The sequence below is a fragment of the Triplophysa rosa genome, linkage group LG22 (assembly GCF_024868665.1).
Source record: "Triplophysa rosa linkage group LG22, Trosa_1v2, whole genome shotgun sequence".
In the NCBI taxonomy this organism is placed as follows: domain Eukaryota; kingdom Metazoa; phylum Chordata; class Actinopteri; order Cypriniformes; family Nemacheilidae; genus Triplophysa; species Triplophysa rosa.
Window position 1 is genome coordinate 1,696,316 of NC_079911.1, and position 21,320 is coordinate 1,717,635.

General features: G+C 40.8%; 1 protein-coding gene and 1 non-coding gene across 3 annotated transcripts in view; both read right to left on the reverse strand.

The window, feature by feature from the left end:
- Nucleotides 1-1,872: 1,872 nt before the first annotated feature.
- Nucleotides 1,873-21,320, reverse strand: part of map3k1 (mitogen-activated protein kinase kinase kinase 1, E3 ubiquitin protein ligase) — a 49,334-nt gene continuing 29,886 nt past the window's right edge. Inside the window, exons 2-20 of one of the 2 annotated variants that reach the window (XM_057320826.1) lie at nucleotides 20,601-20,751; nucleotides 20,197-20,391; nucleotides 19,906-20,100; nucleotides 19,700-19,816; nucleotides 19,465-19,613; nucleotides 19,149-19,270; nucleotides 17,819-17,900; nucleotides 16,497-16,683; nucleotides 15,939-16,199; nucleotides 13,195-13,316; nucleotides 12,848-12,939; nucleotides 11,764-11,956; nucleotides 10,417-11,653; nucleotides 10,143-10,295; nucleotides 8,693-8,855; nucleotides 8,446-8,577; nucleotides 8,140-8,282; nucleotides 6,215-6,346; nucleotides 1,873-3,655 (exon numbers count right to left, since the gene is read on the reverse strand). In XM_057320826.1, coding sequence (XP_057176809.1) covers nucleotides 3,506-3,655; nucleotides 6,215-6,346; nucleotides 8,140-8,282; nucleotides 8,446-8,577; nucleotides 8,693-8,855; nucleotides 10,143-10,295; nucleotides 10,417-11,653; nucleotides 11,764-11,956; nucleotides 12,848-12,939; nucleotides 13,195-13,316; nucleotides 15,939-16,199; nucleotides 16,497-16,683; nucleotides 17,819-17,900; nucleotides 19,149-19,270; nucleotides 19,465-19,613; nucleotides 19,700-19,816; nucleotides 19,906-20,100; nucleotides 20,197-20,391; nucleotides 20,601-20,751 — 3,976 coding nt within the window. In that variant the 3' untranslated portion in view covers nucleotides 1,873-3,505. Of the gene's footprint in view, nucleotides 3,656-6,214; nucleotides 6,347-8,139; nucleotides 8,283-8,445; nucleotides 8,578-8,692; nucleotides 8,856-10,142; nucleotides 10,296-10,410; nucleotides 11,654-11,763; nucleotides 11,957-12,847; nucleotides 12,940-13,194; nucleotides 13,317-15,938; nucleotides 16,200-16,496; nucleotides 16,684-17,818; nucleotides 17,901-19,148; nucleotides 19,271-19,464; nucleotides 19,614-19,699; nucleotides 19,817-19,905; nucleotides 20,101-20,196; nucleotides 20,392-20,600; nucleotides 20,752-21,320 lie in introns of both variants that reach the window. The other variant, XM_057320824.1, reaches the window with a different exon arrangement.
- Nucleotides 6,670-6,747, reverse strand: trnaa-agc (transfer RNA alanine (anticodon AGC)). Its single transcript has one exon. It is a non-coding gene; the product is annotated as a tRNA-Ala (tRNA).

Sequence of the window (21,320 nt, forward strand, 5' to 3'; positions counted from 1 at the left end):
CGCGGCCAATCAGCACACAGCGACAGTTCTGAAGGTTCCTGTTGTCCCGCCCCTTGAAACGGTCAACCAATGAGCATTGCGGAGAGGCGGGTGACTGGAGGAGGCGCTCATAGTGGTTCAATGGTGTGAGTGAATGACGGCGTATGGTGAGAGAGCACGACCCAATCAGAGCACACGTCTGAGAGCGGAGCATCCAATCAGAGCATACGTCTGATTTTCTCGCCATTTTTGCGCAGATCGGCAGGGAAGCCTTTGTCGTTTCCATGACTACAAGAGAGCGAGGGCTCAAATACATCGTCACAGAGGATCACCACCACATTAAACCCCAAAAGTCAAGTTCACTGCAGAAACATAAGTCACTTTAAATCTCGGACCAGTAGCTGTTACTCAGAAAGTTAAGGTGACTTGAAAACTTCATACATTGTGTCATAGACACGAAACTGGAAATACAAACTGTTTAAATACGTCAATTTTGCATTGTATAAAAACAATAATTAATATAGGAGGAAAACACAAGGTAATGGAGGCAGCTTAGTGGGTTACATAATATTATAGACCTACATGAGGTACAAAAACGATGCATTTATGTTTCTGAGATTGAGCACGTTGAAAAATGTGTAGTTTTGTTTCTCATATGTCTAACGTTTAATTTAACGTAAAAATGACTGTGAAATAAATATCAAATGCCATTACTTTTTAAAGAGATTTTTTTCACATTACAAATCTAAGCTGCATCCTAGAAAAATGACTTCATATTTTAGTCAGTTTAAGGTTTTGACAGTCATCGCCTTGGAATCATATGCCCGGTTTCACAAACAAGGCTTAAGCCTAGTCCCAGACTAAAATGCAAGTTTGAGCTGTCTTAACTGAAAATAACTTGCAATGACAAATCCTAAAACATGTCAGTGCTATTGTTTTGTCTCAAGATACACACTAGCAAAGTTTTTACTAAGGCATTTTTATAAAAGCTACTTAATTCTTATAATTTAACTAAGGCCTGAAATGGGTTCAAATGGAATGCACTTTGAAGCTTATCTCAAAACTGTTCAGAATGCAGACAGAACCTTATAATTCCAAGGTGACGGAGTGTCTGCAACAGTGGTGTGTTTCTTTTATTGACAGGATCTGGATTCGGTTTGTGCATGGTTTTGCCTTTTGGGTAAAAGTTCACTTAACTCCAAGTACTTCTTCGTTCCATAACTATGGCAACTTATTCTCTGACGATAACAGATTGTGCAAGGTTACTTCAAGTTGTAGGTTGTCTGCACATGTGTGTGACTGATGAAAACCTGGCTGATGTTAATAGTAAACTAAGGTTATGATGAACTCTTTCATTTCCAAGTTCACTGCATGATTTGTGATTTGTTTTAAAACTGATTAAAAATGAGCGAATTACACTTCATGGATCATCTTGAAAACTAAACAATTTAATGTTATGTTATGTTTTATTACAGAAATATTTGCAAATATCATTAAATAATTAGACTGAAATTAAATAACAATAATAATCGAATAGCTACTGGGGACAGACTCTGCCTCTGTGACACACTAAGACGAGTAAACATTTGAAAATGTTGAAAGCAGTACATACAGCGTTTGTGCAAGTAACCAATTATGTGCCGCAAATGATCAAATGGCAGTGCAATTCATTTCAATTCTCTGATAAATTAAACATCTGCATTAAGGTTTAAAACGAAATGTTTCCTGATAGGAGCACTTTATCTGAAAATGTCCTTATTTATTTACACACTACAGCAGAGGTGTCAACCTCAGTTCCTGGAGCTCCAACACACACCTGGCCTTACGTTTCTATAGTAATCTGCAGATGTACCAATGGAACAAGAAACACAGAAAGACCAGGGAACAAGAAAGTCATTTACTATACGTTTTATTTGCTATAAAGACCAAAATAGGTAGATCTCATTATAAAATGCTTGAAATGGGGTAAAAACCTATTAAAACATTTTGACAAAAGCTACACAAGATTAAAAGATACAGCTTTAGCCAATTCACCTCTCTTTAGCTGAACCCAGAGATTTATTTGCACAGTAAAAGGTGCTAATATAAGTTAGCCCTTAAGCCCTGGAGATCTTTCAGAAAAAAAAGAGAAAGACATAAAAAATTATAATAAAAGAATATATTTCTATATATATAATTATTTCTATATATATATATATATATATATATTGAGAAAGTGAACTTTGGTAGAAGAAAAATCTATAGGACACCTGAGGTAGAAAAGACTGGAATAAAACAGCAATAGACGATCTTCACATCAAAAAGTACCAAAAGACAAGAAACAGCATCATTTGACATGAGTTCATTCAGCCCAAATCAATAAGCCTGTGAAATAACAAACAAGAGGCGTCCAATACAAATATACAGCGACCAAAAAGCTGATTGAGAAAAAAAGAAGAAAAAGACTCAAGTAATACTGATTAGATTTACCATTTTAACTGAAACGTTCCAGTATATAAAAAGACAGAGTGCATAACTTTAAAGCTTTCGTAAAGACATAGAAAAAGTCAAATGACAGGAAGATACACCCGATTCGGAAACAAAAAACACGCATTTATGAAGAGCGTGGTTAAAAAAAACAGATTTAGCTACCGACATTTATTTACACTTTAGCTCTTCAAGCTTGAATTCCACATAAAGTAGAAGGTTTTGCATTAAATAAAATCATTTCTAAAACATAATATTTTGTCACATTTGAAAGTCCTCATGATGAAAGCCCTATTAAATTGATCACTTGATTTCTATTTGTTTCCACATCTGGATTTTGGCAGAATCTAAATCGCGAAAACGCTTGAAGAGCTAGAGTTCATACACCTGCCATTTCTGAACATTTAAGGGCAACAAATACATAAGCTAAAATACGATCCCTCCACCGAAATGTTTAACAGCATGTACTTATAATACCTGGAAGTAAACTAAACATCTCCAGGTCACCAAACCTTTATAACACGTCCTGACTGGTCCTTAAATGTTGAATCGAAACATTTACAAACAGCCATGAAAGTGAACAGAACAGCACCAAACAGAAAGCAAATATATCAACGTTAATGTTCCAGTGAGACGTGACTTTTCAACGTAGAAATCGAGAAAACCAGGTTCCCATGTGAGCTTAAACGGTTAAAACCAGACATTTATACAGGTTTAAAAAGGCAAATATATCATCGTCGCAAGCATTCACATTCAGCCTTGAGCTAGTTCAACTAGTAGAGTTTCGTTTCTGCACGACACATTCAAGGTATAAAAGGAAGCGTGACGCTCGACGCGTTCAGTGTGAGTGGATTTAACAGATGAGCCACCGTAACAAACCCTTTTCTCTCATTTCACACGCTCATCAGCAGGAAAACAGAGACATGGCACTTAGGCATAACGAGAGCATGCACGGGTCGGATTAACATCTGTGAGAGAAAGAGACACATGACAGCAGTACAAGGCACAGGTCAGACTCGACCGTCAGTAGTTTTTGACGTGTGGCTGCTCCAGGTGAGATCTACCAGCTGTGGCGGAAGACTGGGTGCTTCAGTAGGTCTCTGGAGGGCGGCCGGTCGGAGGGCTGCAGCTCGAGGCATCTCAGGGTGACGTCCCGCAGACCTGGAGACACGTGAGGTGGGATACTGGGGGCTGTGGTGGCACTGGCAATCTGAGACAGGAGAGAGATCAGAGAGTTCTTTTTAAAAAACAATGATAGATTTAACAAAATCCTAATTCATCTGTAACCGATACAGAAATAAATCATTACGGATGGGCAATAGAGAGCTAGTGTGTCGTTTCAGTGTATTTTAGGCAGCGAGTAAAAACGCTTCTTTGTAATGTGGTTGTTTTGAAAGAAGGAAGATACAGTTCGAGCCTGACCGTTATTCAGACATTCCTCTTAAAACACAATGCGTATCAGTTGTATGCAAAGTCACCCACATTTGTAAAAAATAAAAGAATAAAGTGTGAAGTCATGTATTTTGGCTCCACATTTTAAGTGAAAATGGTCATTTTGATCCTGCTCTACATTACACAGAAAATAATCATCTATAAAACTTCATATTTTTGATTTTCTTAATTGTTTTAGCATTTCTTTTTCCTGACAAAGAACGATTTTTAGCCGGGATCATCACACCTACCCTGAACCTTCCTGTTATGTGCAACTTTGAGCAATGATTACATGTGTTGTTGGGTTTTATCATAACCCCACAAGTGTTTCAATATATGTCACTCTAAATTATTTGCTTTTTATGCTCAGACTTTACCTACCTAATGTTAAAAAAATATTAGAACTAACTATTACTTTTTGATTTGCAAATATTTTGTGTACAATTGATTGCAAAGTCATTTTTGCTTCATTCTTTGAATTAGGGCTGTCACGATGATTAAATAATCGTCTCATCTCGATTGTTTGACCTCATTGCGATGATTTCGGATCATCGCAATTATCGCACATCTCTATAGAGGACACTAGGGGGAGCTGTAGTGCATCTGCACATTTTAGTGTATATATTGTAATTAAAGCATGGTTATACTTGTAAAATGTACCACCACAACACAATCACTTAAAAAAAGACTAAAACATATACAAATTACCTGCAGTACAATTTAATATTATTTAAGCAAATCTCAGTGTGAAAACCAGTCTACCAAAATTTCATTAACACACAATTAAAATTTTACTGTAGTCTTGCAAGTGAGAAAAAAACAGACTAGAAGCTTTTCTATGACTGATAGTATTTTAATGGTGGCTTCAATTCACTCCTGATCAATTTACTTCATTTACAAGTATGTGGTGGTTGTATTATTGACAGGTAAAAGCCTAAACCTTAAATATATGATGACCCATTTTTTTCCGATGTATTTCCAAGAAAAAAACATAGTCTTGTATTCAGAACAATATGGCCGTTTCAATCGCTGAATCAAAAATGAATGAGAATTAAATGTCAAAGCTCAAAAACAGACAATTAATCGTCATAATCGCCAAAGCCCTAAAACAGTCAATTAATCGCCATAATCACAATGATTTATTAGACAATTAATCGTCAATCAAATTTCATAATCGTGACAGCCCTACTTTGAATTACTAACAATATTTCACCAGATCTCAAATAAAAATAGTTTCTATTTTCTATTCTATTTGCATTTATTTGCAGAAGATGAAAACTGGAGAAAGAGGTGAAAATAACAGAAAAGACCTCAAATACTGCAAAAAAAGTTTATATTTACTTTTAAGCAATGCAACAGTCATATTTCTATGTGTATTTTTGGAAAAGTTCAAAGACTTTTTTATGTGATAACCTTGATTTTGATCCGTTTTCATTTGTCTTGTCATGCTGTCAGTCTTTCACATTGCGGTTGGATGACTTCGTCACTCCTGAGGTTTGATTTTGTTAAAATTCAAGAGACACTGGTCTGTAATGACCACGATACATTAAGAAATGATGATTAAAGGTGGAATGGGTGATTTGGTAAGATGCTAACTTTAGCCTGCTAGCACTGAAATCATGATCACCATGCGAATCACCGTCCAAAGCCACGCCTCCTCCAAAACACATGAACACGCACAAACCAGAAGCGCTTGGGTCAATTCCAATAAAATCATGTCTCACTCACCATTGAGAACACGTTACAGCACAAAGTAAATAACGTTACTACAATAGCGAAAACCGCTAACGTAAACAACATCTTTAAAACGGGATTAGATGCAGCATAGTTCCGTTAGACGCTGGGTAACGATGTCGTTGAGCTAATACATAAAGGTCCACAAACTATGCAACATAATCAAAACCCATCGAAATCGAATCATAACATGTACCTACCTGTCCAGAAGTTACCATGGCATCATCTTTGAAACCTTGGACTCCCGCAGCTGCTCCCAGTGTGGAAAAGCAACACATGTACACACGACCTATCATTGCTTTTGTTCTTTTGTTCCTATGCCTTACACAGACGATATATAATTATAAAAATATCATTGGACCACTTTACTTATTGATTGCTATCAGGATGTAAAAAGATCTCCAACCAGCATGACAAAAAAGGTTTCTGGACAGGATCACCTATTCTGCCTTTAGGAATGGTCTCTTATTTTTTCCGTGGCTGTAAATGTCTTGTCTTTCAAGACTCAGGGATTGAAATAGAATTTGGATTATTTTCAGAAGCTTGAAAAAAAAGTACCCCAAACATAACAGGAGGAGCACACACATTCACACACAACGCTTACCTTGAATATGAGTGCCAGGTGGTTGGAGTGTTTCTCAGCGTTCCAGGGAGGTTTAGCACAGGACATCTCAATGATAGCACAGCCAACGCTCCAGACATCACAGCTACGACCGTACTGCTGCCCTCTCAACACCTGAAACACACACCACACACATCATTTAACACAGAGCAGGTAAAACAGTAACCATAGTGGTCCCATCGAGTTTCTATGCTGCGCTTTGGGTCACAACATCATCACCACTACAGCTAGAATATCCCACTGTGAACGACTGGATCCATGGATCTGATGAGTGCATGTGAGTGCAAATACACAAACCAGTCACTAGAGAGCGCTCTATACACAGACCATTTTATTCAATTATTTCATAATTGTACCAATATCATTTGACATTTACATTTATGCATTTGGCAGAAGCTTTTATCCAAAATGACTCACATTGCATTGTATTATACATTTGTTTCTGAATCCCCTGGGATCGAACCCATGACCTTGGCATTGCTAGTGCCATGCTCTAACCACTGAGCCACAGGAACACTCTCAATTTTCATTCGAAACAAATTTTTCTTTGCATACAAAAGTAGTTTTGATGTTCAGACAAACAAAATTAATGTTTTCTGTCATTCAGAAAACGTCAAGCAATACATTTGTAAAGGTTAATGTTTTTTACTTTAAGTCCCAGTGAAATGAAAAATGACAACGCCTATTTTTTCATGAAATATTGCAAAAATAGCTTAGCAATGTGGGTCATTCTCTTTTTAAAATTCATGTGCCCTCATAATCTTCAGTAAAAATCTCAAAATGCACTTCCGCCCTGTAACGACTATCCATCTTAGATGACGTGTGTTAGACGGCCTGGGCGGGGCTTCCGTTAACTCCTCCCCTTCAACTGTCAGTCTGCTGCCAGTTTCATTTCAAAATGCAACAGCTGTTTTTATACATCCAATCAAATCACAGAGAAAGACGAAAGCCACGCCCACTATTTTATTCATTCGAAATTCCATTTCACTCGGAAATGCTTCAAAATACGGAAGTAAAAACGATCGCAACTTCCGGTTCACTGGGACTTTCAGATATATACACTATTGGTCAAAGGTTTAGTGTCTCCTACTCATTCTTTTTCTTTAAAACAAAACAAAATAAAATATGTAATTATGGGAATTTTGTTAAAAACCAGAGCTTATCAAGCATTTTATTTTCATTTATCTAAAATGTTTGATTTAAAAAAAGACGCATAACCTAGATACCTACAGTAAATAAAGTACATGTAACATTTAAAGGGACAGTAAATCCAACCCTCTGGAGAAAAACACATCAGTTTTATTTAAACATGGACACAAAAATCCCTTGACAGCAGCGGTTTAGTTGGGTTCAGTTAATGGGACTAGTTTAAGAAAAGCTCCAGAAGTTAGCAGGCTCGCACTCTACTTTAGCCTTCGCTGGTAAGGCTGGTAAATAAGAGGCGAAGAGAAAGAGAGACGTCTCCAGACAAAAGCAGGCTTGTTGATTGTTGAAGAGGTTTGAGTGATGAATGCGCTGCTGGAGGAGGCAGAGCCAGCTGAACTCATTCCCAATTAAACAGAGTTTGGCCCACAATGACAACAAGGAATTAAGGGGCCAGTCCATTGTGACCGCCTCAAAGGAACCACAATTTACTTTCATTTCAAGTTACTGAGAGATCTAAATCCACTTTGTCCCGTTTTCCTGACCGGCCGCATAACTCCAAACGCCACATGGAGAGGTCACCAGACTCGACCAGCGCTTTGTTCGAGAACATTCGCAGTTTAAAGAGTTAAGAAAGGTTTCACTTCACAACACGTGGATAAATAAAAACATGGATACCGTGACGACAGTAAGAAATTCAACTTCCATTTATGGTAGCACAAAATGCAACCAGAACGGTTTAAATGTGTTCTTCTCAGCCTCACCTCAGGAGCCATGAAGGCGATGGTTCCCAGCAGCTGTCCCTGAAACTCGCCCGCACCTGTGCCTTTAAAAGCCAGACGAGCCGCTGCCCCGAAATCAGCGATGCGTAACCTCTGGCCTGTGCTGTCAATCAGCAGATTAGCACCTACACCAGACAAAAACAGACAACTGTAAGACAAGAGGACAAGACGCCAAGCAGAAACACACAGCTACCAATAAAACACATTATTCCACCTGAAATGTTACTGCAACAAGATTGATTTGACAGCGATGCATCTTGGGATTTTGTGACGGGTCTGTACACTCACCCTTGATGTCGCGGTGGATGATCTGGTTCTCGTGGAGGTAAGCGAGACCTCGCAGGAGCTGGTCTGTGTAGTTGATGATCACGGCCTCTTTAAAGGCACCATACTTATTTAACAGATGAGATACAGAGCCACCTGAGAAATACATAGGAATTTAGGACATTCTAAGTCAGGAAAGAACGTAGAAAGTGGAAATTTAAAAAAGATTACAATACAATAGTCTTGTTTTTCGCACTAAAAGAGAACTCGCCTGCCATCCACTCCACAAACAGGTTGTAGTTGTTCTTCTCGCAGGTTGCCCCGAGCATTCGGATGATGTTTGGGTGGTTGAGGAGACCCATCATCCGAATCTCCTCCCGCAGGGCCTCCACCACCTCCTCCTGCTCTGAAGAGGTGTTCCTAACATACGTCACCTGAGGGTTCAAAAAACATCTTTAATATAAATATAATTAAAAACACTGACACCAGGTTCAAAGTCGACCTCTATGGGTGCAGCACAGTGATACACAGGTGTCACATATAAATGTTAAACCAGGTTGCCATAGTTATGCAGTATGTTTAAAACGTTGTGTTTTTATTTACATGCAAAGTATTTACACTATATGTTTTTTTGTCAGACTGGAATCCTGTATGAATGACTCACGGCCTCACAGTCAACCCTACATAATGAAGAGCAAGGAAAGAGGAGAAAACGTTCACAAATAGAGGTGTTGCTCTCATCTCATTGTCTCTTTTAAAAAGGACTTTACAAATCTGAGATGAACTCATATGTCATCCCCCCAAAATCTGCGATGAACTCATCGGTCACCCCCCCCAAAATCTGCGATGAACTCATCGGTCACCCCCCCCAAAATCTGCGATGAACTCATCAAAATGTGTAATGTTGCCTGTGTTTTTGTTTGCAGGAAATGTGGCTTATTTCAATCCCCTTGTACTGTAACACAATGACACTTGTTTGTGTGTTTCGTAATCTTTAGTTAGGGAGGCAAATTAGGTCTGAGCGGCAATGTTTGGCAGAGCGCTGCCTTTCTTGTACTTACTGAAAGCTCTTCACTGCAATGAAACGACTAAATAAAACACAACCAAACAACGCTTCCGTTACAGTCATTTACTAACAAACGAACCAATTCTCATCAGTTGCGTATAATAACACGCACTGTTGCAATATCTTGTAATACGTACACCAGATTCATTCTGCGTGCATACAATACGCCTATTTTTGCTTGCATATGACATGCCAATTTTAGCTCGCGTGCATATTAAACAGCAATTTGTCCTATTGTACCTAAACCCTAAACCTAACGCTATTATTTGAATGATTTCAGTGTTTCCTCTTCATTAACGTTTCAAAATGGCTGCTCTCCACCAAGGTGCACGCAAACTCTGGCGTATCATATGTACTCACAATTGAACTTTCCCATACGTATTACACTGCGTGTTATTTATACACAACAATGAGCACGGTTAGAACAAACACATGCCATCTGTTATTTATTAATTTATCAAGGAGGAATATTAATTTGAGCAACATTAGCTCATGACACACTCCTGCCTGTTGTTTGTGACTGGAGAAAATGACCACTCAGCATCCAGAGAAAGTCTCAGCATGTTTAAAAAGACACTTGATAGTCGTTTCAGATGATTTCAGTGATGTATATTCAGATGATTTCAATGATGTATATTTTTATAATGAAGGTTACCTGTTTAACAGCCATTAGAGTTCCAGTTCCAACATCCTGAGCCTGATAACATGAAGAGAAGGCACCCAGGCCAATCTGCTGACCCTTCAGCCACTCCACACCCTCCTTATACGGCTGCTTTGCTTTGGTATGACCAGGAAGAGTCTCTGGCGTCTATCCAGGACCAGAGCAAAAGGTGAAAACAGATAAACATGTTTAACAACTCTCTCTTCAAAAATCCAAGCGTATGTATGTTATTAGTCTGCAGTCATCAGAGGCGTGACCTTACATCCACCTGAATAATGATCACGTCCTCTCCTTTATCCACCTGCAACTGCGGGATAACAGGCAGAGCATCCTGTGACTCCGACATCGCCATGACAACAGCCAGGGCCTCCTCCTCTTCCGCTTCCATCTTCTCCTTGCACTTCTTGTTCTGGGTCACATCCTCGCTGTACGCGTCATCGTTGGTGTTTACTTGCTCTGTCGACAACACGGCCACTTCCGACTGGAAGGTGACCGTGCCATCCGCGGCGGGCATGGAGGCTTCTAACAGGTCCTCCATGCTGGAATTGAGCTCGGCCGAAGCGTCAAGACAGCAGAATTTCTCCTCCACCGGAGTGAAGACAGCATCCTCGCTGGGGATAAAAGCAGACACTCTGCAGCGGCCCGGATCCTCCTGAAGGTCCAGTCTCATGTTGCTCTTTGAGACGGTACTTAAAGCTTTAGCTCCCTCAGATTTTGTAGTGGGTCGAGACGGTTTGGGCCAGTGGATCTGATTCGAGGGCAGGGGCCGAGCTTGGGTAAACTGAGGTGTGGGCATCTTCTCCGGGTCCTTAGCGCTACACCCAGCTCCTCCCGCTCCCTTCTGCAGAAGCGACTTACGTTGGGTACCCGGAGAGGACTGGGCGAGTTTGCTGGCCATGAAGTTATGTGGCAGGGCTTTGGGGCTGTCCGGAGGGAAGGCGGAGGCCGTGGACACCGAGGGAAGGCCAGGAGGTTGACTGGATGATGGGGAATTCAAACATTGACTCCGGGGTCTGTTACGGGCCTGAACAGGGGGCTTTGGAAATTCGACGGAGCTTGTGACGATGTTCGAGAGTCTCTCAGTCACGTCGTTCACAGGATTTGAACCGGCTTGACCTGGACACGGCACCTTGGCAGAGGTCTGCTGCAGGCCGTGGGTGGGAGAGTTTCTTTCAGTAGTGCACGGGGAGTTATGGGGGGCTGTGGGTTCCAGGAAGGCATCCGAATGCAAACTGCTCCCACTCTGGAGCTCTTCCACACCCATGTGGATGGCGTCAATGATGTCCATCTCCTCAGCGATGGCCAAGAGACGACGACGCATGCGGGCATAATGAGTGGAGCTGGTGACGTTGAGCATGTCCAGTAGCTTAACAAAGATGTGCGGCACGCGAGTCACCATGCGTGCGGCGCTCAGGAAGATGCGGCGGGAAAGCTTGCCCACCATGGAGTGAGAGTTATCGATGGACTGCAGCGCGAAACGGAGAAGAGGCAGCAACTTTTGGTACCTGAAACATCAAATGTTTAAAATCTTTCAAAATCTAAACTTTAGTGACGTTTCAGCAGCAAAACTTATGACCAGAACTGGAAGCTGGAATGTTATGATATATCTCTGTACCTTTCCACAACATTTTGGGCCTGGTTGCAATCTCCACCTGACACGATATGAGGGTAGAATTCAGCAGGAAACTCCAGTAAAAGCCTGTCGATCAGACACAGTCTACCCAGCAGCGCCTGCCAGTTACTGGCCTCCGTTTTAGAGCCCAAGATACAGTTCAGCACATAATCCACTCCACTAATTCCAATAGAACCTGAGACAAATTCAGTCACGTTAAACACGTTTGATAGGTCTGTCATCATTCACCCACCCTCATGTGCTTTCTGCTACTGTCATTGCCGTATAAACTCCGTCAGGGCGATCAGGACCTGACGTGAAGGCTCTTGTAACACACTAAAGGAGTTTATGTTAAATACTGTAAGTAAAAAAAAAATGTTGGACTGTTAAACGATTAATCGCGAATAATCGCATCCAAAATAAAAGTTTGTTTACACATAATATTTCCCAAATATGTGTGTATGTGTTTATAAATACAAAATAAATATGTGCAGTGCACAGACGTATACACTATTATGTAAACGCAAACTTTTATTCTGGATGCGATTAATCGTGATGAATCGTTGAACAGCCCTTGGACACAAAATATAGTTTTGAATTCCTTTATTAGCTCATTTGTAACAAATGCAGACCTTCCGCTGACCTTCCACCTTAAGCCAAGACACAAAGTTCAAACGAAATGAACATGCAAAATTGGTTTAATCGTTTGTAAATAAAATCTCATATTAGTTTTCATTTTTTGTGTAATGTTAAACTGTACGGGTCATGTTGACTCGCGGTACCTAGTTGATCGCGTTATTAGTCTTGAGCCATTGTTATCAGGAAATATCAGACCTTGGAATGTCACGATTGGACAATCAGAATCAAGTATTCCAGAGAGCCATGTAATAATGTTATATAAGGGTTGTGCTTTATTTTGCTTGCGTGCTGTGTACTTAAGCATGAAAATACTGCTAACTTCATATACTACGAGTTAGGGTGGGAACCTAGTATATGTAGAGAAAGTCATACAGGCGTGCGATGATAGGAGGGTGAGAAAATAATGACAGAATTTTCATCTTTATGTAAAAATGTGTGGGAGTTGTACCTGCTTTAAGGATTTCTCTGCCCACAGCGAGTTCACCCATCTGACCCTTACACAGCTCCAGTAGAGTGGACACAGACAGCTGACTCGTACGGCTAGAAAACACAAACTGTACAGTCAGCAAAAACAGTATTCACCATACCTCTGCTTCCATAATGTAATATTAATAACTGTCAGGTGGGCAAATTCTTTTCTCTAACAAATTGTTCACAAAACAAGGAATGTGTAAGGAACGTTTAGAACAAGGAAGTTTTAAACAAACTTTTACTTCGACATGAGGCATTGTTAATCTGTGTTGGTACAGTGCATGTCCACTAGGGGGCTGGCAGTACATTCAGTCTGAGTGCTACCTGTTAGCATCGGCACATTTCACCATTATGGTTTCTACTACGGGCCGCAGTAGCTGCTGCAGTCGAGTCCGCTCTGTCATGGAGTGACAGGGGGTGTAGACCAGCATCGCTCTCAGGGTTTTCTGAAACACAGTGCAGACAAAACACGTCTGAATGAAGACTAAACATCACCAGCACATTCAGGACTGCGAGTTGCAAGTCTACCCTTCAGAAATTCACAGCTTTAGCACCGGTCCGTACCAGCTGCTTAATGTTTTGCTTAAGGAACAAATGTTTATGTAGGCATCACATAACTGTATTATTACCAGAACGTGCAGTGAAGCTGCGTTCTGATAAAAAGCCACACGACAGAAACCGGAGGGTTGTTTTGTGGTTGCCACAAATCATACTTATTCTTGTAAGGTCGGCCAACATTTAGTTTGAATTCTTATAAACATTGAAAGTTAAAAAGAGATTTGAAAAAAATGTTACAAATACACAACCTGTTTATCTATCATGGACATCGGTCATATTTTGGCTCTTCCACAAAGTAACAGATGAATTTCAACATTTCTACATTGGCAACAAGAGACATATACACGTTGTCTCCTCTGTTAATTTGAATGTGTGTGTTTGTGGGAGTGTGTGTGTCTCGGGCAGTATTGGGGAGTGGTGACTGACAGAGCATTGCACTGGAGCTCTGCCCAGCGCAGACTGACCCGACACACATTCCCCTCCTGACCCAACACTACAAACACACTCACAACACTAAAGACTTACATATTCACTCCATCTTCTTCAGACGACGAAAAACACACACAAAATCTCACTGCAACACTAAAACTGCATCTCTTCAGCCAAACTATACACCTTCAGTCGTTTTACGGAAAACTCTTTATCATGTCTCTGAAACCGTTCATCTGTAACATTTTTAACTCACAGCAACGGCTCGCTTTCTTATGGCGTGTACGCTGGAATACAGCAGAACTGAGTTGAGCTGGAAAGCCCCGATCAGACAAAAACTGTGTTGTTTTCATAAAGGAGACTCACTGGGAAAGACAACGCCCGAGGGATAGACAGCGTCCCACAAGTCCAAGCAGCATGAGCTATTGTTTTTGTAAACACAGGAGAAATAGGTTAACACAAAAAGAATAGGTGTTCTTTCCGGCCTCGGTCAGAAGATCGCGACTGCTCCCGGTTTCCTGCTTAGAAGTGAACTTTAAAACCAGCTGGCGAGGATTGTTGCTCTTTGGAACTTTGGCACGCTTTAGATAACAGATAACCTCCAACCAAAGTCAATGAAGCAAAAAAACTCTAACTGTTTTACTAATGTTGTTATTGGGCCTTATTACAGCTCAAACAGTTGTGAAATATACAGTGAGGGAATAAGTATTTGATCCCCTGCTGATTTTGTAAGTTTGCCTGCTTACAAAGAAATTAAGGGTCTATAATTTTTATGGTGGGTTTATTTTAACTGATAGAGACAGAATATTTTAAAAAATCAGGGGAAAAATGTTATATAAAGGTTATAACTTGATTTTACATTACTTTTATTCAACCAAACAGAAATTCTTTTTTAATCAAATAAAGCTTTTTTATCATTTCAACTAACTTTTCAGCCCACAACAGCCAACTGAGCAAAGCTCATTCACATCTTGCATTCTCTGTGGTTCACTTTAAATGATTCAATGATCTCTTATATTAGCTAGTGACTGAAAAGTTCAATAGTTTAAATGAATCGGTTCAAATGAGTCATTCATGTGCGAGTCGTTCTGAACGCAATGTGCGTTCATACTGGCGAACTCTCTGTGTACAGCATACGCTGATTCAATGATCCAACTGCACAGCTAAAGACATTACAATGATGTACGTCATGTTAATTTAATAAATTTCAAGAAATTAAACGTACTTGGATGCAAAACAAACAGCTGTGAAACACAGGCTGGCTCTTGTTCTGCAACTCTTTTTAGCGCCTCAGTGTGCTGATAACGAAACAGCGCCTCCACTGTGGCGTAATGTCGCAACAGCAGTTACAAATGACAGTCTGTTAAATGCACGCAGCATTTCTTGTGAAGACTCACAACATAATTTTGGCGAGAGCCTGAGGCGGCATGACATTTGGCGGAGGCGGCCACCTCCAATTTCTTTATGCAAGAAAAACCCTGATTATAGCTACAACAGTACATCAGTATTTACAAAGCGTACAACGTATTGAGTTATTGGTAGTGCTTCATATTTATTCTTCAGTCTGAATCGAACTGGGCTGAATGTGCTGTCTTTCTCAATCGTGTGATCAGTATGAAAGCTGTCACACGCCGTGAGATCTTCATGTGACACACAACTGAAGTGCGCACATGACAAAAGTGCTGAGGCATGACCAACTGCAGTCAAGTGAGTTTGCATGTGATAATAGCACCATACAGCTAGATTTCAGATCCTTTTTACAGTTCATAATATCATGTAAACAGTTCTATGAAGCTGCTTTCCACAGTGCACAGCGCTAGCCAAATCCAACCGAACTCAACTCAATTGACTTTTTCAATAAACAGTTGACAGACATTCGGCCAAACAAGCAACTAACAAGAAACAAAACTGGCAACACAATGTGTCCAGCATCCCAACAATGTACAACTTTATGCAAATGTGGATCAGCTAACCCGTATTTCGCGCTCTTGGCACAAACAGACACACAAGCTAATTCTTGTATGTTAAACTGTTGGATTACGCAACACTGTATCAAGCTGTTATTAGAATTGAGAGCTCACCAGTGCTGCGACGTAGACTTTGTAGACGGGGTCTGCACAGACCATAGAGAGCACACTACAGCAGCACTCCACCACCACATCTCCCGACACGTCTCCAGCAGCTGTGCCCACTCCCGGGCTCGCAGATGCCCCGGCCACAGAACGCTCGCCGTTGGCCAGCAGGAGAGCGCCGCTCACGTCGTGTGACAGTCGCCGGAGAGCCATCTCTCTGATGTTCCAGTTCCGGGAAAACAGACAGCCCACCAGCTCCAAACCAAACACCTGCACCGAAGACGACAAGGAGAGCAAACGCTGTTTAATGCATTAAAAGATGGGGGGGGGTTATGGCTAAAATTTACTACAGGTCTACACTCTTAAAAATAAAGGTGCCATATAAAGCGATGCCATAGAAGAAGCATTCAGTCAAAGGTTCTTTAAAGAACCATCTCTTTCTTGAAGAACCTTTTTTCGCCACAAAGAACCTTTTTGAAACAGAAAGGTTTTTCAGATGTTAAAGGTTCTTTAGGGAACCAAAAGGTTCTTCTATGGCATGGAAGAACCTTGTGAAGTGTAACGCACCTTGATCCAGGGTTCGGCGAGTTCAGCGTATGTCTGAGGGATGTGCTGTACTCCATACTGCGGAAGAGAGAAATCAGCGTCCTGAGGCGCTCTCTGGCTCTCGGCGTGTACGGATGAAGAAGAGGACGATGGGGCTGTTTGGCTTTGAGAGCGACTTGTGCTTTCCACAGTAGATGATGGCTCATAACTATACACACAAAGATATTGTAGTAGTATTAATATTAATTGGAGTAGTATTAACATGACGCATATATTGGTTGATCAAGACAGAAGCATAATATCCCTATCGGTTTCAGAATGCACCATCTGTCGCTATAACCCATTTCAAAAGGCGACAGAGCAAAATAATGCTTTGCATCTAAAAAGATGACGCTTTATCCTGTCTGAATGAGTAACCACTCAAACATCTTGCCGTCTTGCCAAACGCAGGGAATGATTCTCATTTCTCGAAGAAAAACTGTGTTTGGTTTCTGCCTTCATGGCGTGTGGGGTGAATGGTTGGCTGGAAACTCCGCTAGCATGTCAGTTTGGGACAGACACACAAAACACGGCTGGTGCCGGGCTGTCTCGCTTACCTAACCACCAGAGGAGAGCTCGGCATCAGACACATCCTACACTGACCTCGCTTTCACCTCGCCTCATCAACTCTTAACAGTAAACACAAACACGAAATATTGTCCCTGAAAAAAGCATGATTTATCTGTAGTGTGATGGCGGCTTGGAGCTGAATGTTGAATCTTGATGAATGTGAGGAGGTTTGTTGCCGGCAGCGTTTTTTTTACTGTGTTTGGACTTGTTGGGTCTTATTAGTCCTGATATGATCGAGACAGGCACATTTGTCCTGCTTGTTTATCTGCTGAACACTTTTCCTATGAGTGTGCTAACCAGTGACACACCTCTGTTAACATTTAAACTCTCTTATGTCCACTACACACAGCTGCTTCCTGCGCTTCAAACAGAAACCAAAACACGCGAGGGGATGATCAACTAGACACCAAAAAAAGATGAGGATGGCTTGGTTTATAGAAAACAGATGATAAAAAAACATCATGAAAATCAATAGCAAACCAATCTCCTTCATCAGCTAAAGCAACATTCACACGTGTTAAAATGTGGTCAGCTGACATGCAATTATTCCTTACTGTCAAAAACTGGAAAGATATCAAGATTTCAGATTTTAGATATGTCACCCAGTCCTACTCTGAAATACCCAAAGTGCATTTTTAGTTCTTCATCATTTCAATCGGCTAATCGTCTAAGGCAGAAAATAAAAACAGCTGAATGTGATCAACAGGAACAAACAATCAGTTGTAGAAAATTACCTGTAAAAATCATGAGATTTCCACTTGGCTCTGCACAGAGGGCAGATTAAAGGATCGTGATTTCTTCGGCACTCCTCTGCCCCTAAAACGCACACAATACACAAGACATGAGCGACTGTCAGGGTGAAGTTATCTTATCAAAAGCCTTTCATAAAGCTCTAAACTAAATATGCCAAATGTACAGTGTGTAATGTCATCAAGAGCTGACAGTAATCTGATGTAAACACTGGTCCAGACGCACTTCTGATATCATTTTTTTTAGGGCTGTCAAAAGATTAATCACGATTAATCGCATCCAGAATAAAAGTTTGTGTTTACATAATATATATCTGTGTACTGTGCATAATAATTTTGTATTTATTAACACATACACATCCATGCATATATTTAAGAAAAATCTAAATATTAATAAAACATTTATATATAATTTCAATTATTGGTAAATATAAATACATGTAAATATTTCCTAAATATGTATACTTGTGTATGTGTTTGTATTTATAAATACAAAATTAATATGCACAGCACATAGACATATGTTTATTATTTATTATTCTGGATGCGATTAATCGCAATTAATCATTTGACAGCCCTAATTTTTTTATTTGACTATTATTTGTTTAAACCTACTCTTACATATTACAAATCTTTCAAATATGTAACGTTTGTATAATGTTAAACGTTGAAAAAGGAAGTTCTTCTAGACCCGTGCGGAGCAGCTTTGTTGACGTCTTCCGAAGAGGTCTATGATGACAAAAGTGAATGGGTGCAAATTTTGGACACACATTAGAGTAAATAAATGAGGTGATATTGAGAAGTCAATACTATTTCTGTGAAGATTCTTCTCATAATAAATGATTAGTTCAGATTAGGGCCGTCAAAATGATTAATCGCGATTAATTGCATCCAGAATAAAAGTTTGTGTTTACATAATTTATGTCTGTGTACTGTGCGTATTCAGTTTGTATTTATAAACGCATACACATACATATACATTATATATAAGTTTGGGAAATATTTACATGTATTTATTTATATTTACCAATAATTTAACTTATATATAAATGTTTATTATTTTTCGTAAATATATGCGTGCATGTGAATGTGTTTATAAATACAAAATGAATACGCACAGTGCACGGACATATATTATGTAAACACAAACTTTTATTCTTGATGCGACTAATCGTTTGACAGCCCTAGTTCAGATGTTTGGGTTGGGGAGCCTGTACTCCCCTGGCATCCTCTTTTCTATTAAACCATCGGGTCTGGAAGCACAAAAATGTTGGCGAATCTGAGATATGAGCAGGAATATTGTGAGGACACTTACATATGGACATGCAGTGATGGTGGAGTTTATTTCTGCAGCCCTCCTCGCATACAGTCAGACTCTCTTCATCCAGCATGTCCAACAGACAGATGGGACACATCTGTTCCTCCTCATCCTTCACACTGGACACACACATGCACACAAGCCATTGAAAAGAGATCTTTCTTGTAGTTAAACCATCGCACTAAAACATCTGAGCCATGACACTCTATAGAAGCTTAAGAAAAACGCCTTTAAATAAGCTTTGATTCTTCATGCAGTTATTTGTCTTTTGGGCATCATCGTCGTCATCATCATCATCATCATCATCACAGACCTGCTTTCATTGCTGGATGGGGAGGTGCTGGAGGTACACGACGTGTGCGAGTTGGACATCCGAGACACAAACTTCTGGATGGTGCTACGAGAGGGAGCTTTGATGCGCGAGCTGCGGCGACTGTGATACTTCTGAAACAAGCTCTCCACCTGAATGAAAAGTAAACATCGACGGCAAGCGTGAGGATTTTGAAGAGTTCTAGCTGTGAGTTTGGGCTACATCACAGCCACCTCACCTCAAAGTTCTTGAGGGTCTTTCTCCAGAGCAGAGGATCAGACGGCTCCAGCTGGAAGACGCGGAGCATGACGAAGAGCACGTGGATGCAGAACGTTCCTCGGCCGCAGCTGCACGTCTGAAAACAAACACACGGGAGGAAAATGATTCCCGGTGGAAAAAAAAGTGCATTCACTTCAAAATATGCCAAACTCTCCATTAACGTACCTGCGGACCGATGAACACCCGGAATTTGTTATCAGGACTGTCTCCACCAATCAGAAAGGAATTCGGCCCTATTTGCTGCAGCAGGTAGAGACGAGCCCTCATGACCTTGTTGACCCTGCGGTTGGTCTCCTCCGGACTGTACGGAGAAAAGCCATCAGGGGAGGGGGCTCTCCGAGGGGGCGTCACCCTTCCGCTCTGGAGCGACACATTCAGACACACATCAGATCTGTTCTGCCAGTATCTGTCAAAGCACACAAAACTCACGGCACTGCAGACGGCCGACAAACTCACAGGCACCGGAGACGCCCTCCTTCTGCGCACACCAGGAGAATCAGGCTTTCCTGCGGTCTTAGTGGACGAGGAGGAGGAGGAGGAGGAAGGACCAGGTGAAGGGCTGCGGTGAGCTCTGCTCTGAGACGACGACGAGCTTTGACTGTCGCTTCTGGCCTCAGTGCCGTCTGCTCTCAGAGGAATGGGCTTCACTACCTGACATGAGATAACACGAATATAATGCACTTGTGACAAGAAATCATTTCTGTGCTCTTTTACGTGACGCATTGTAGGTTATCCTTAAAAATGAGGTAGCAAACAAATGAACCAGTGTACAGAACCAGAAAATGCAATGTAATACTTGATTCAAAAACTGCAGTGAGAGTGACGTGTGTGTGTGTGTGTGTGTGTGTGTAGAGTCGTACCATCGGCCCTCTCCTGCTGCGTCTCTCCAGCCATTCGCTTTTCCAGGTGGGCATACACGTGGCCTTGAGCTTCTCTCGGATCAATCGCTCTTCAGGCCGGTCCTCCATCTTCTGCAGCCCACGCAGGGTCTCCCTGTTGTCCATGTCCCGGCTGCAGAAAGACAAGAAAACATGAGACAAGTCATTATTCTTTCCCGCTCAAAAATGCAAACATAAAAAAAGCCATCGATGGTGTTTTTCCACTCACCTTCAATTGTCAAATATTAAAACTTGATCTTGTTTTACCTCTACATTCTCTTCATTCACAGTATCTCTGCTGTCTTTGTGAATGACAAGTTGTGCACTTAATGCCAACACATTGATTTTTATTTTTGACAGAGAGAAATCTTTATTAAATCAATTTAACAATGATCTCCAACATAATCATATAACCACAAACACACCATAAATGACAACAAAATAAAGACTGACTGATTTTGACTTTAAAACCAACATTTCATCCTTCCAACCTTAACCAAATGAAAATGTGCATCTTTGCAAACTTTGCATTTGCTGATTTGAACTTATTTTTCTGAGTGCTGACCGCAACCAATTTAAAACGAGATACTTTTTGTACTTTTTGAGAAGGATGTGTGTGTGTCCACATGTGGCATTGGGGTTCAGGAGTCTCGTCTTTATGTTTATTGCTATCCCTCCGGCTCTTTTGAGTTGTTGAATAAG